This window comes from Lethenteron reissneri, chromosome 9 (genome assembly GCF_015708825.2).
Source record: "Lethenteron reissneri isolate LAM-NWPU_2019-01 chromosome 9, ASM1570882v1, whole genome shotgun sequence".
Lineage (NCBI taxonomy): Eukaryota > Metazoa > Chordata > Hyperoartia > Petromyzontiformes > Petromyzontidae > Lethenteron > Lethenteron reissneri.
In genome coordinates this window covers 13,682,589-13,697,525 of record NC_083787.1, presented here as the reverse complement: position 1 = coordinate 13,697,525, position 14,937 = coordinate 13,682,589, and the positions used below count along the sequence as shown (strand labels likewise).

General features: G+C 50.9%; 1 protein-coding gene across 16 annotated transcripts in view; it reads right to left on the bottom strand.

Moving 5' to 3' along the window:
* LOC133340310 (uncharacterized) overlaps positions 1 to 14,937 on the bottom strand; it is an 81,288-nt gene that overhangs the window by 59,052 nt on the left and 7,299 nt on the right. For 14 of the 16 annotated variants that reach the window (XM_061548433.1, XM_061548430.1, XM_061548434.1 and 11 more), the window contains 3 exons: positions 13,738 to 13,866; positions 7,807 to 7,973; positions 2,231 to 2,483 (listed from right to left, as the gene is read on the bottom strand). In XM_061548433.1, coding sequence (XP_061404417.1) covers positions 2,231 to 2,483; positions 7,807 to 7,973; positions 13,738 to 13,866 — 549 coding nt within the window. The remainder of the gene's footprint in view (positions 1 to 2,230; positions 2,484 to 7,806; positions 7,974 to 13,737; positions 13,867 to 14,937) is intronic. The other 2 variants (XM_061548437.1, XM_061548443.1) reach the window with 2 other exon arrangements.

The window sequence follows — 14,937 nt, the reverse complement described above, 5'->3', positions numbered from 1 at the left end:
GGGAACATGCTGGTGGAAAGTAACCTTTTTGGTGGGTTTTCTTTTTGTCTTTTCTTGCACATTAGGCCCGAGCGGCCGATTGCATATTGAGACCGTTGACTGTGACGGTGGCAGTGGCAGTAGTGACAGTGGTGGTGACGGTGGTGGTGGGGTGCGAGTGTCCGACGGCCACACACCCAGACCTAGGCAGGCTCCACCCCCGGCCGCCCGCAGTGATTTTGCATAACGACCGGACCATTTGCATATCTGTCAGGGGCCGCCATCCATTCATTATTTACAATATGCATTATGCAAATGCACATCCATCAGCGTACCGGCACGCCAGACCCTACACGCAAATTAGCATACCGCCCACTCGGCACAGGAGACCTGGCTTGTAAAAAATTACCGCTCTAGTGAGAGCTAAATGAGCAGCGCTAACAATAACGAACGGAGCGGTGGGAACGAACGTTCGCTGGCGCGAACGACGTTTCGTACAGCAGCGCCAGCTCGCGTGCGCTCGCTCACTGGGCGCCGTAGAGGGGACAAAGTTCCGCACGTTCGCTTGCTAGGTGTCCCGAGCCAAGTTTGCGCAGCACCCGCCACCACCGCCAATGAGCAAATAGCGAGCGGCCGCCGGCGTGCTAACGAGGCGCCGCAAGCAGGCGGGCGCTCTCCACGGCAGTATTTGGGCCGCCGACAACTGGGGGACGCGCAAAGGCAGCGGCCGCTGGCCCAGGCGAGCGGCCGGGCGAGTGGCCGGGCGAGTAGCTGGGCTCCCGCAAGCGCCGGGCGCTCTCGCAAGCGCCCGGCGCTCTCGTTCGCGCTACACAGCGCAACGCGGCGCAGCGCAGCTCGCGTACGTCGGCTCTAGCCGCTCAGCGCCTCCGGGGACATCAGATAGCGTCCTGGCAGCTTGCCAGGGCAATTAACTCTCCTCTCATTAATTAGCCCAAAGTCACGTCGGCGGAGGGGAGTGCGGGAGGGAGAGCACGGGGGGAAGCAGGGGGAGAGCGCAGGCTGGCATGGTGCCAGCCAATGAGTGGTTCAGGTTCGAGGAGGCGAGGGGAGGGGAGAGGCAGTTTTTTTACACCCGCAGCACAGGGTGGGCAAGGGAGGGGTCCGTCTCGGCGGCGTCACACGCGCAGTGGAAAATAAAAGCGAAAGGAGAGCGCAGCTTTCGCTACAGACGAGCCACAGAGCTTCATGGTAGCCTGCATGCTTAGAGAAAACATTTCCGGAGCTCCGCTTTCGTTTACGCACGCAGCGCGTTACTTCGTGGCTGCTGCTGCCTTGATGAGCGCTCGAGCCGGGGTCGATAACGAGATGAAATCGGGAAGCTTTAAAAAAATTAGTCGTCTCTTAATTGTCGGGAGTCGCTCCTAAGTCGACGAGTGGATTACAACGCGGCGCGGGCGCAATCGACGCATCGGTGGAAAGCGCGATCGCTCTTTGCGATGCGGACGGAGCGCGGACGGCGCGGCGAGCCGGTGCCCGCTTCGCTGCCAAGCACGGGCGTGGAACTGGGCGCGAAACCCGCGTCGCGGTTGCGCGCGACGACAACAACGAGGAATTAGCGATCGGCGAACCTTGGGCAGTGCCAGGAGCGGCAGCTGGCAGGGCCAGCCTGCCGGTGCGCCCCAACCCCCCCTGTGCGGGGCTCCGCTTGGTATGCAAGCTGTTGAATCGCGGAGAAACAAGAGTGCCGCGCGGGGCGGCGCGGGCAGGAGGGCAACGGGCGCGATGCTGCTAAAGTCCCCGGCGCGCCAACTTACGGATTTTTGTTCTCACGCTGCCTTTTTCGGGGGAAAATAAATCGACAACAAAAACTTCTTTACGGATATTTTTTTACTTAGTTGGAGGTTAATAGCCAACTAATACGAAAGTGTGTTATGAACAATCGCGCATCACCGAGGTTCCGTGGAAAATCCATGCGACTAACCTAAAGTTGCGGCATTCCTAGCGACACAAATGTGGCACGAATTGAAGACAAAAACAGCGAGTTGTGGCACGTGTCCTGGATATAAAACAATTTAGAAACTAAACTCAAACTTAATTTAGACGAGAGCGTCCAGAAGATGAGCTTTTCGGATCGCGTCATCACTGAGTGGGGCTGCCCATGCCAACGGGGAGGATGGGGGACGTGCGGACGCAGTGGACAGGCGGGCCATAATGGTGCGGGAGTGGAGCGAGCGGAGCGGATGGAACGGATGGGTGGAGCGGGCAGAGCGGGCGATAAAGTGAGACTCACACAAGTGGCGGAGAGTGGCAGCGTGCCGCCCGGTTCTGACGCGGTCTTCCCCGGCGTGTCGCTCTTCGGCGCCAACTGCAGCCGCAGTCTCCCGGTCAGATGCAGGCCCGAAGTGTCGCCCAACAAAAGCCAAACCAGATGAGGGGAAAAAGGAAGAGCGAGCGAGATATAAAAGGACATCCAGAAAGAGGAGTACTGGTAGACGTGGCAGGATAGGGAGAGACAGTGAAGGCATGTGTAGAGAGAAGCATGGCTAGACATACATCGAGAGAGACAGTGGCCATGACCGAAAGAAAGACAAAGTGTATAAGACAGAGGGACAGGGCAGACAGAGGAGAAAGAATTAGGATAGGGTGAGAGAGAGAGAGGTGAACACATCTGTTAAAAAGCAGTGGATTTTCGCAATGCAATAAGTATTGACGAGCGCATTATCAACTCCTGGGGGCTGATCAATACCGCAAACCAATCAGGGCCTGGCTCCCACTGCTGGGCTGGATATAAATGGAGATTCAACGTCGATGCGGCACAAGCTGCGCTACGAACTGGAGGAAGGGAAGGCAGAATGCAACGGCTCCCGGACACATACGCGACATCGGCAAGCCTCGCTTCCCGGCGCGGCCTCATTGTTTCAACTGCGGGATTCTAATTAGCGTGCTGTCCTGATGAGCGGCAAGCACTCCGCGAGACCGACTGGCTCCGTGCGCTGCGGGGATGCTCTGCCTCCCGGCATGCATGTCCACTCGCTCTCCCGCCTGCAAACCTGCCTGCCTGCTTCCCTGCCAGCCGGCCGGCCTGCCTGCCTGCCTGGCTGGCTGTCCACCCGCCTGCCCGTCTGTCCACCTTCCTGCTCGCACGCCTGGATGGCTGTCTACCTACCACCTGCCTGTTCACCTGCCTGCCTGCCCAAGCTGCCTGCACGCCGACCGCTCGGTGGGCCTGCCTGCCATTCCGCCCGGCTACAGGATGGAATCCGTGCGCCGCATGGCGCTCGCTACGCGCCGTACCGAATGTCGAAAATTCTGCGCTTCGATTGGGCTTTATCTGACACAAAAAAACGGAATGTTCGGAATGATAAGTGGATCAATACTCTAACAAAATGGCATTCATTATGGCCATTAAACAATTCGGCTTAAATTGTGCTTTCCGTTATGGATTAGTCATTTTTTCACGGTGATTTTTTTGTTGTTGTACATTTTTTTACCATTCATGCTGTTGATACACTCGCAGTGATAGCAGCCGCTATTGCTACGTATCGGGACAAAACTTTCAAAAGGCGATGTAGGCTCCAGAGGGGCTCCTAAACGTACAGTAAGCTCCGCCCAGCCACTCTCTCTCCCCCTCGGTTTTTTTTTCTGTAGCCGTCTGCACTTTTCGAGCGTTCCCACCATCAGCAGACAATTTACACCCCGCGCTCAGCCGCAGCCCAGACAACTCCACCCTGCCCTGCATGTTAATCAGGGAGTTCGCCCGCTCCGGCTGAATTAATCAGACGAATTACCCGCAAGGCAATACGACTTCTACCAGGGCCGGAGGAAAAAGTTTGGAAAGCAAGCAGCTCTACAACATCGCCGTGGATGTGTACAAATTACAACGGATTAAAACAAATTCAATGGATGCAGTTTTCATACCAGGGATGTGGCCATGCTGCACTTAGCAAATTGAGTGTGTGTCTTCGGGATGGAATTCGCTTCGCTGGAATTATTACCGTCGCTGGAATACAAGTTGTTGTGGATTACAGTGAAAGTTTGTGTGCCGAATCGCTGCGTGGAGACGAAGCGGCTGGACGGAGGCGCCGCACTGTCCATTCGCTCATGGGGGCTGCACCAAGGAGCAACTTTAATTCAAGCAACTATCGGAAAATTAGCGCGCGCATACAGCTGCGCTATCGTGAACTCACGGACTCCCAGTCTACAATAACGAGGCTACGAGGATAAACGCGCATCGCTCTGCACGATTGGATTTATTTGAGATTTTATAAAATGCACGGGAAGCGCTCGCTGCCGGAATCAATAGTGGATACGTGTCCTGAAAGCGTTGCTTTTCTTAGAAGATAAAATCCGGATTTTTGGCAAAAGACCAAATCGCTGTCTACTTAAAAGCCTTGTGCATAATTAACAGGCAGCCCCGAAGCGCGGCCCCGGCATGGCAAGCTGCCGAGAGATTTGCATTGTAAATGAGGGCACTTCGCTGTGCATGTTAATTAGGGCTACACGCAAACGAGCGTTGCTGCACAGTGGCAGACAAATGGGCGGGTTGGCTGACGAGCGGGCGGGCGGGCTGGCGGGCGGGCGGTTGGTTAGCGAGTGGACAGGCAGGCGGAGAGCGAGCAGGCGGGTGAGCGAGCGGGCGGGCGGGCGAGCGGGCGGGCGAGCGATTGAGCAGGCAGTGGGCTTGCGAGCGAGTGGAAAAGCAGCAAGCGAGTGACTGAGCGGGTGCGCAAGCGGGCGGCCGGTCGTTGGAATAGCGGGCGAACGAGCAGGTGGGCAAGCAGCGGGCAAGGGAGTGCGCGGGTGGCTGGCGGACAAGCAAGTGTGCGAGCGAGCAGATGGGGAGGTATGCGGCAGGCAGGTAAGCGAGCGGGCAGCAAATGAACAAGCGGGTGGGTGGACAGTGGGCGAGCGAGCAGCAGGCAACGACAAGTGGGCATGCCGTCGGGCGGTATGATAGCGAACAGGTCAGGGGATGGGCAGCGAGTGGCGGGAAAGTGAGGCAGCCGGCCTGCGGGTGGCACGTGAGCCAGCGGACAGCACAATTGTGCGAGCAGGCGGGTGGGCGCACGGGCAGAGAACGGCGAGTGTCCAGGCACAGGGTGGGCGCCAAGTTGGCGGTGGCGCTACAGTGGAACCATTCCATAGTTTACGGAAAATATATCATTTTTTAAACCACGGGTATCGATGTCTTTCGCCAATCTCAGGCCCGATTAATGGCGCTAACGAACAAACAACTATCGGTGCGAACAGCGACGCTATTGTCCGCCGTCATTTCGGCATGAGCGTCACTCACTTTATTTCTTTTAGTTGCAGAACCGTAATATTTAAAGTTGAATATAACTGTTTTAATGTTACTATGTTGCAGAACTTTATTAAAATGTGCGCTAAATATGTTCGTTTTTTTCTGAACGAATTAATCTAATAAAATAATCCTGTAATGAAGATTTAAAAAAAATATCTTCTACAAGCGCATGAATTTCAGGTTTTTAGTAGAACAAATAAAATATTTATTTTCTAAATACACATCCAACATTACTCTTAAATTTAAAGTGGACAATTTTACAAAGCGTCGACAAGCGTAAAATCGAGACCAAAATATAAATTCAAAACTAATTCATCCTGAACGCAACTAAAGCCAAACGCACGCCTTGCCTACGCTGGACCGCGCGGCGCCGCAAGACTGCCGCGGAGGCAGTGAAAAACCCTGCGGAACGCTTTGCCGCACGTGGAAATGAAAGGATCCTTTTTAAGAACATTTCAAAGGCTGTCTGGAAGCCATGCTTGTGCCGCAGCAAGTCGGCACTTTGTCCTTGACGGGTACCCTTGCACCCCGTACACGTCGGGTCATCTTATTAACAAAGGCATATTGATCTGCCACTCAAACACCCCGCCACCAATTTCGGACGAGGTGCGCCGTGCGATCGTCGGGATGCTTTAGAGGCGCCGCGAAACGCCCGCCCGTTATCGCTCGCGCGCGCCGCTGCTCGGGAAAGCGGGGGCCCGTCGCAATGAACGCGCCGAGATCCGCCATTCGGACGCGTTGCCTCGCGTTGCTCGAGCTCCTGCCGACCGCTCGGCCGCCGCCAGTTGTTCAAGCCGGCCTGGGTCGCGACCCCACCATTGTCCCGCGCTAAACGCACACTTGTGCACCCACGACTGGAGAGTCCGTACAAGCGGCGCGCACTCCGGTAATCACCGAGGGGGTGAATTAAGCGTTAATATTTACGGCGACGAATGATTTGCGGACAGAAACGAATTGAGAGCGCGTGGCAGTGTGGCTGCAGAATGGTAAAGAGCTCCTCTTTAATTGTCGATAGCCACACAGCAATCGCAGAGAGCGTCAAATGTTACTGTCAAGACTGCAAACAAAGGGACGAGAGGGAAAGCTGGCAAAAAATTCCTTTCTTAAGGTCACCCGCAGGTTCAAGTCAACAATATCAATCAGCTCTAAACGAATACCAGATGTAGCTCCAATAATACGTTAATTGCCGATCATTAACATCTCGCGCGTGTATCGTAAACTGCCCTCCTTGGGTGTGCAACACGCCTGGTGGTCCGCAACAGGGCTCTAGTAAAGACCAAGCCATCCTCCACAGAGATATGGCCGTACCTCACTGCACTCATGGGCTTTTGTGAAAGACAGTGGTGCAGCAGCGTTATTTGTATTCCTCTATGCAGAGAGTAAATTAACGTGTCGCTTTGATATTACATTTAGATTGCGTTTGTGTGCGCGCGCGTGCGCGCGCGCGCCTCGACACCCAGCCATACGGCATGCCGTGTATTTAGCGCTGGAATATAAAAGCTCATCTTTTATTGTATAATTCAACAGCAAAGGTCAAATCAGATACCAGTCAATTACATCATAATCGCAGCAGTGTGGATGCAAGCAGTGACCGTATTGCCCCATGGAGTTGCTCCCTCCTCCCAGCCCCCATGGGTCACAGCCACGGCAGCGACGACGAAGCGCCCTCCCTCTCTCTCTCTCTCCTCTTCCACCTCCCCCAGCAGCCCGAACCCAAACGCCAGCCCATGTCAACGTGAGGGCAATTCAACCATAGGCCACAAAGGCCCAGGAAAGGGCCTCAATTGCCGACCAAGCGGCGTCGTGGGAGCCGGTTTATTAAAAACACGTGTGGGTGACGGGGCCTCCTGCCCCCACGCTCTCCCACGCAGGCGCACACGCACACACACATGGCAGCGTCGGTGTTCCTGTCGCAGGGGCCCCGATGGTCAATTCTAATTTCTAACAGTTCGTACGTTTATTCTACCGCCTCTCGCTCAAACACTAGGCGGTCACTTGAAAATGTGCAGACTGTTTTCCTACATGTATTTTTAGAAGTGTTGCCAATACGTGACATTGGTCACACGGTTTTAAGTAGTAACATTTAGATGCTCCTTAAATTTTTTAAATGCATTCTTAAAAGCGATCCACAATGTTCATTCTAAAAGACATCTGCTAGATAACATTGTTCCAGAAAGCCAATTGTCGGTTTATGGACTAAGGTTATTGTTCTGCGGAGAGGACGAGTCATGTATATTTATTCAAATGAATACTCGTGTATCTACACATATGACTCCCAATACTTGATTTCAGCCGGGTCTATCCGAATCGGCCATCATAAAAATATTTCCACACCAGTATACCTCGAACTATGACTGCGGCTACTCGTCATCTATAACCTATTCAAACCTTCCAACAAGCCAAAACATCTGTTTCTCTCAATGAAAAAGTAAGCTCCCATTATACCGCAGTAGTGGAAAAAAATATAGAGTTTGCTCTGGGACGAACCTTTTAAAATATTAACAATTAACCGCATGCCACAACCTGAGCCAGTAAGGTGGTGGGGGAGGGAGGGTGGTGCTCACTTCACGGGGCAGGCTGGGGCCACCGTGCCCCGCAGCCTCGAACGGGCGACCCAACTCCTCCTGCAGGGGCGACGTTCTTGCGGTGCAGAGCGTCCGCCCGGCTCGGAGCTCCGCGCAGTGTCCGCCGCGCTTCTTGCGCACACCGCGCACGCACTGTTAACCCTCTCCTGCACAGCAGGGTGGAGCAAAGGTGGGTGGTGGGGAAGATTTTACTTTATTTGCACGGAGCGGCACCCGGTCAAGTGCAAACGGCACAGAAAGGAGGAAGGGATGGTTCTACGCGGTTTCCCATTACATCATTTACCGAAGCGGTGATATCTCACTAACCGTGACCCTACCCGGGAAGGGTAACCTTTCACCTTCAACCTTCCCACCCGAGGGAGCAAATCAAATTACAACAAGGACCCATGCACTTGTTACACCTTACACTGTGAGCTCACAATGTGCAGCACTCGCACTACAGCAGCGAGGAGATGCCGCTGCCCAGAGTGGTTTGAGCCGACCCTCCCCAACACTTTTCTTCGCATGCCACAGGTCAGCACATTGTAGTGTGGGTGAGGGCGCTGACCTTGTTAGAGAGATTACACCATGGGTGAAAGGGTTAAACTGTCTGTCCCCGAGCTCACTTCTCCGGCACTCGACCGTCCAAGCAAAAGCCGATTCACAGACAGATCTATAGCTGGGGAAAAAAAAACAATCAAGGTCAACGTGCTGCATTTCCATATGTGGAGTTTGTCACAGATAACTTTTTCATCCCCTACATTATCTGGGGGACTGGAGGCTCTGGATGTTACTTGTATACTATGCTTTTTCCAGCCGCTATCTAACAATTATATATATATTTTTATAGTAAGCCATTTACGTCAGTAAGTCTCAAGACCCATGATAAGAAACTTACATCACATCAAGCATTTGAAAGGGCACCCCCAGGGGCAGCCACCCCTGCATGGCACAAGATGGCTCAGCACCTGGCCTGAAAACGGCATTGTCTGCCAGTAGGGGGCAACGATAGCTCTATGTAATCCAAATTGAGTGATTTCTGAGCGTACACCGACCCTAGTGGGTGATGCGTATGTGAAACGGGCATTGTAAGGCCTAGGAGACTGCACAGTCGCCGTCGATGAGGCCATGCCCGGCTACAGGCCCGTCGCGACACTATTTGCACAACTATGGGCTTAAGCATGCCGCTCGACGAGTTCCATTCAGTGGAGATTCAACAAGAGCGAGGCTGCCGTGGCACGTGTGTGCCTGCGTCGCAAGATGTGAGCATCAGCGGCGATTATATGGGAAAGCATGGTGCACGCTTGTCCTTTTGTTCAGTTTATGAAACCTCTTTTTAAAAGAAAAACTACATTTATAGACGAAAACATATATTTTTAAATATCCTTCATAACGAATCCTGAATGCAACCTTTGTCATGGTATTCACACAAAAATCTTGTATCAAGCTTATGGATATTAGCATTTAGATTTCATGGCAATAAAATCGGAGATATGGCTTTCTGATCACACGTCCCTAAGCTGTCGGCATCGCTCTGAACGGAAGAATCCCAGCAGGCACAATGCCCATCAGCGAGAGAGCACACACACCAGGGCTGCCGGGGACGTCTTCCATGTTTACCATTCCACACGGCGTCTGATCAAACAGGCAGAGGATGGCGGTGGATAGGGAGGAAAAAAACCCCAGGGTTAATCTCAGGACCGTAAAATATTTGCCAAAATTTCTACGTGGATAATGTTAAAACCTCATTGGCAATGGAAGGCACGAAGGCACTCCGCCCTGGTAGGGGCAGCGCGAGCCGCGACGCACCCCCCGCCCCAGGGTGGCACCCCACTTGGACTCGTGTATCACTGTTTAGGCCGCGTGCTGCGCCGCTGCCAACTCCACTCCATTCCGTGTGAGTTCACAGCTGCCCCCGAACGTTACGTGGGACCGACAAACAATGGCGAGATGCCACCCTGCCGAAAACTAAGCTTTGCAAATGAAAAAAAATGTGCCCGCGATATCAGACGCTCCACTCTGTATTTCGCTTGCGTATGCAGGAAGTGAGCGTGCTGCAGCAGCTGTCACGACACCACCGGTGGTAATGAATGGGGCTGTGTGTAGGGCCATGATAATGAGCCTGGCGGGTTTATGTCATGCTGCTGTCTGGCGTGTGTTGCTTAACTCCCGTTAAGATAAACATGCCACTTAAACACACGAAAATGTTAAAATTAATATTGGAGCACTTTACATCAACAGCAGTTGCATTAGACATTCAGACTGTGTGTTTAGCATCGGTAATTATTCCTAGTAATGGGGGAAGCGGCAACGTGGTGGTTAGCGTGCCGCATCATAAACCCGATGACCCGAGTTCGATTCCCCGGCACGACTAACATCGGTGGTGGGTGACATCTAAACTTGTCCTGAGTACCTCCCATTTACCAACCCACAACGACCGCATCATGGTGAAGTATGGTAAAAAAAATCCCGATGGCAACACAGAGGAAAAGCCTTCATCCGGCAGTGGATTTAACAAAAAACTGTAAATTATTATTTTAAATATTGTCCAATTATATGAGCAAGTTTGTTGTACAAGGTGTGACCACCCACCCACTCATTACACAGGCTGCCTTGCAAACTTTATCAGTCAGCTTACAGACTCTTTCACCGAGGCCGGCTCTGCTACAGTCAGAGTTCTACACTGTGTAAGTCGAAATCACGGGCTAATTCATGGTGTGGGTTGCCCCAGTATATTCGTTATCTTAACATAATCCTGTTATTTCCATGAAGACCTATTTTAGTTCATATATGAATGGCTTGTAATGCTTTCTGTATGTAATGTAAAAAAGCAAGACTAAATCCACTTAAAGTCGCAAAAGCCAATGCTTGAAAAGCACAATGCAAGTGGTGCATAAGGAATTAATAAAAGAGGTTTATAAATGCGTCGTTAAACCTGCCATCACCCAACACAGCTAATTCATAAGGTTTGTCACGTAAACAAAAACATGCCAATTAGTGACGAGTTCAGCACACCGGTGTGTTAGAGAGTAAACCCACAACATTTACAATTTACAAAGGAGAAATTGTGCAGCACTGTACCAAACTGGGACTGCGTTGATGCACAGTGTTCCTGCGCTGCGACGAAGGTCACCCGCATGTGGGCAATGCTTTGCACGCCGTCGTTAATTGTTGAGCTGTAAGGGTGCCATTTTAATTTATTTCCAATATTTAGGTACCCCCCACCACCAGATAACCGCGTTACACCGTGGGAGACGCTAATCTGTGGGCATCTCCGTATAGGTGGCTGCCTTTAACCGTGCAAGGTTATTCACAACTCTCTTCCGTCAATTACTTTTTGTTTTAGATCACACGAGTCAATATGGTTGCCTCCTTCTAACGTCCACGTGTACATTCTTGCAAGCAGAGACACGAGTAACTCAGCAGGCTGGGTAAATCCACCGTTGTTCATTGTTTTCCTGGGCAGCAGTGGGAGGGGGGGGTTTAATGAGTGCAGTTGCTCTTGGGTCCCCTTGTTGTATCAACGTTCACAGTTCATTGGTTAAAGAAAGGGTGAGCGTGGTGCGCATTGATTTAACTGAAACGGATTCATGATTAAATTCTCACGCAGTGTTCCATATGTGCCCGCTTGTCTGCACAGGGGCTTACCCTGGATATATTGCATAGAAAAATGTAAAACACCCGTTAGGCGTGTAGCAGATCGTCGATTCAAGTGCGGGGTTTACCGGGTTGGGTTACACATTGAGCACGTCTTCTCACTCACCACTGTGAGTACTTACAAACAATTTAATTAAATATACTTCCGAAGCTATAGCCAAATGCGTGCACTAATCAATTACCGTTTATGCATATTAAATGAAATTCCTCCCTTTAAAATAACGAACAATATGAGACAGACCAAACTACCGGTACATTGGATAGTACGAAGACCAAAGAGAATCCATAATTCAATCAAAACGCGACCCTAAATCGTGACAATTCCTGAAGCCACTGCAGAGGAAGAATCGTTACTGGGCTACCAATTATAATGTCATTGGATGGTTAATGGCAGCAGGAGCAGCTCAATACGCGCGATAACGCTAAACAATGCACATCTCGACCCTTTCTTTTATTCTATTGGTCATTCGTCCATGTTGTGAGTAAATATTTGCCCACACCTGTGGATGCTTTGGGCATGTCGCGTTTCAGGCTTCAGCGATGGAAAATATGGTACGTCCACAAATGTGCGCGACATATGCTCGCTAAGACTACTTTTTCGTCCTTCTGTATTTGGTGGGGCGAGCCAGGAGATAAGATAGACCAGGCCTGCGGGGGCATCGGTCATCTGCGCTAGCATTTTGGCAATGGGACATTGTTGAATTTTGTCGCGAGAACCGACCTTTAAACGTGGTGTACGAGCGTTTAACAATGTAATTAGTTTAGTTGTGTTGCGTGCTGGAGGGTCTCACAACACAAATTTGGTTAGATCATTACGTAGCCTCCAAAAATCTATTATCAATCAGGCTGGCCCAATGTCCAATCATATGGGAAGTCCACCTCAAACCCAGCAACAGGCACCTATCACATCCCCAGTCTTGAAATCAATGTAACAGACAACCATTCTTTAGCCTGCCCAACCTCGACAACTCCATTATTCTGAACAAGACTGGGACTTGTATGAATGTCCTTCCATTGTAAGCCTACACTGAGCTAGCTGTGCAATGATGGTATTTATAAAGTTACACCGAGGTGTTGCACAGTCCACCTTAAACCGCTCCAAGACGTTCCACGGTGCCGGTGTTATTGTGATTGTCTCGTGTGTGTGTGCATATGTTCTGCTCCCGCACATGAATACACATGCGCGGGAAGTGCTGTTATTTACATTATAAAGCACCCTGAAGAGGATTTCTTCAGGTTGTTGTAATAATATTATCATTGTTGCCACACTTTCCTCAACCGCACAAATTCCTGCATGGAATGAATGTTCATTTATTTACTTGAGACACACAGAGGCATGCAGACACACACAAAAATCCCCCGTAGAGCCTTTTCAGACTGTTGGGGCAAGTGCTGTAAGCGAGCACCTATGAAGGCCGGTACGGCACATGAGGGGGTGGGTGGCCAGCACCACGCCCGAGCGCCTTTGTATTCCGAGTAGCGATGTTTACACACCGCACCAGGTACTAATTTGAGGCTTTTTCGACCTAGGGGAGGCCCATAACTGGTTTAGATAATCGTCACTGGTGTTGGCCATGAGCAGGAATTGAACTCGGGTTGCCAGGTTCGTAGCGCAGTGCGCTAACTGCTACACTACCGACACGCACAGAGACACAAGACACACACATTAATAAACTCACATGGAGACACAGTGATACACAGATACCGAGACACTCCAATAAACGCAAATAAACTCACGCAGTTAGTAGCGCCACTTCATTTCCTTGTTCTCAATAAAATGAATATAAACAAATGATCGTGAATTATCTTAGCGACCACACCTTCCCAGCCACCCACCTGGGCCCACCGTGAGGTTTTGGTTCGGTGTGCCACTAAGGTCGAGCGAGCCGGTCGAGCGAGCCCAAGGTGAGTGCTGTGGAGTGAAACGGGTTGAGAAGCACTGCGCTGGGGGACTGCACTTTACTATCGACTTTGTGACTGAGATTATATTTGTCACATGACAATCAGTGTTGAATTTAATAATGATCTCTCCGTGTCAAATTTTTCCAAATTAAGTGCAGAACTAAATTTCGTGTCCTGAGAACCTGGTTTAATCACAAGTAGCTGTAACCTGCCGCAAACCCAGGATTTCAACGGTGTTGGCTCAGCACCCGGACCTCCAAGCCCCCTGGCATGGGTTAGCGGAGAGCGCCACGGTTCTGCGGTCTGCACGAACCGTAGTCCGCACGTGACGTGCGAGCCTGACGGTGCTGCCCCCCTCCCTCCCCCCCTCACCGCGATATTCTTCATCATGTCAGCAATGCGCCGGTCGGCCTCCGCCTGCAGGCTGCCCACGATCTGCAGGAGCAGCTCCTTCTGCTCCATCAGGTCCCTCACGTAGGCCTCAATCAACTCCACCTTCATCTGCACACACGAAGAGATGTACGCCGATTTGAAAACCATCATCACAACCATCGTATTATGGCAAGTGCAGAGGGCATAGCGGTTGAGCTTCTGCGCCAAACTCTGTTTTGGGTCGCATTGCGTGTAGTTCGACAGGCGAAGTCCGATGCTTCGATTCACGTGCGGCAGCTCCTGAAGAGGCTCCCACAGCACGTGGAGCGAAACGTCGGACATCGTTCCTAACAGTGCGGTACAACCTGCACCTAAGTTTTGTACTGTCCAAATCACTCAGAATGCACTCGATATCATCAGATCTCAGAAGTTAAGCAGGGTTGAGGCCGGTTAGTGCTTAGATGAGTGACCACCATGCACAGCAGGTTATAAGCTCCTGTTGGGCTGCATGATGGGCAGCAGAGGGCAATGCATGAAAATCAACAGTTGTACGCTACTTTTACGTTCCCGGCTTCTCACCTTCACCAATCCACGAGGGCTGTTAAAATATCATATTGGCTCGTGAATATAAATTGGGGCCACACCAGCCTTGTAATGAACAGTGAGATGTGTTCACAAATTACACAATAGTAATCAACATTTCAAGATCATCCGAATAATATACACATCTTATGGGGTATAATTTTTTAAGTAATTGTGTAGTGATGGGAAAAATTATTTACGGCATAAATCAACGGCTTTCCATGAACACAAAACTGAACGAACCTTCACCATCCCAGTGTGGATGAGAAAGTCAGTTGGTTCGAGTATTTTACGAGCATTTCTCTCACGTTACAAAGGGAAATCAATTTTGATCCGAAATCAGGTTTTGTACCTTGGTACTAATTTGTTTTGCTAGTCTATGTCATTGTCCGCTGGTTGCTAGTTAGTCTTAACCATCAGATATTTATATTCGTGCCATTTGATGTGCCGCAATCGGCAATGTAGCCATCGCAAGCGTGAACTAAACAGGTTTTTATTTTACACTAAAACGTGATCGAAAGGTAACATGACAAACTGAGCAGGAACAACAAAAGGATGTGTTTACAGCTTCATTCTTGTAACCGAGGCTCTAAGGCATTTAAAAAACGGTAAAGATTG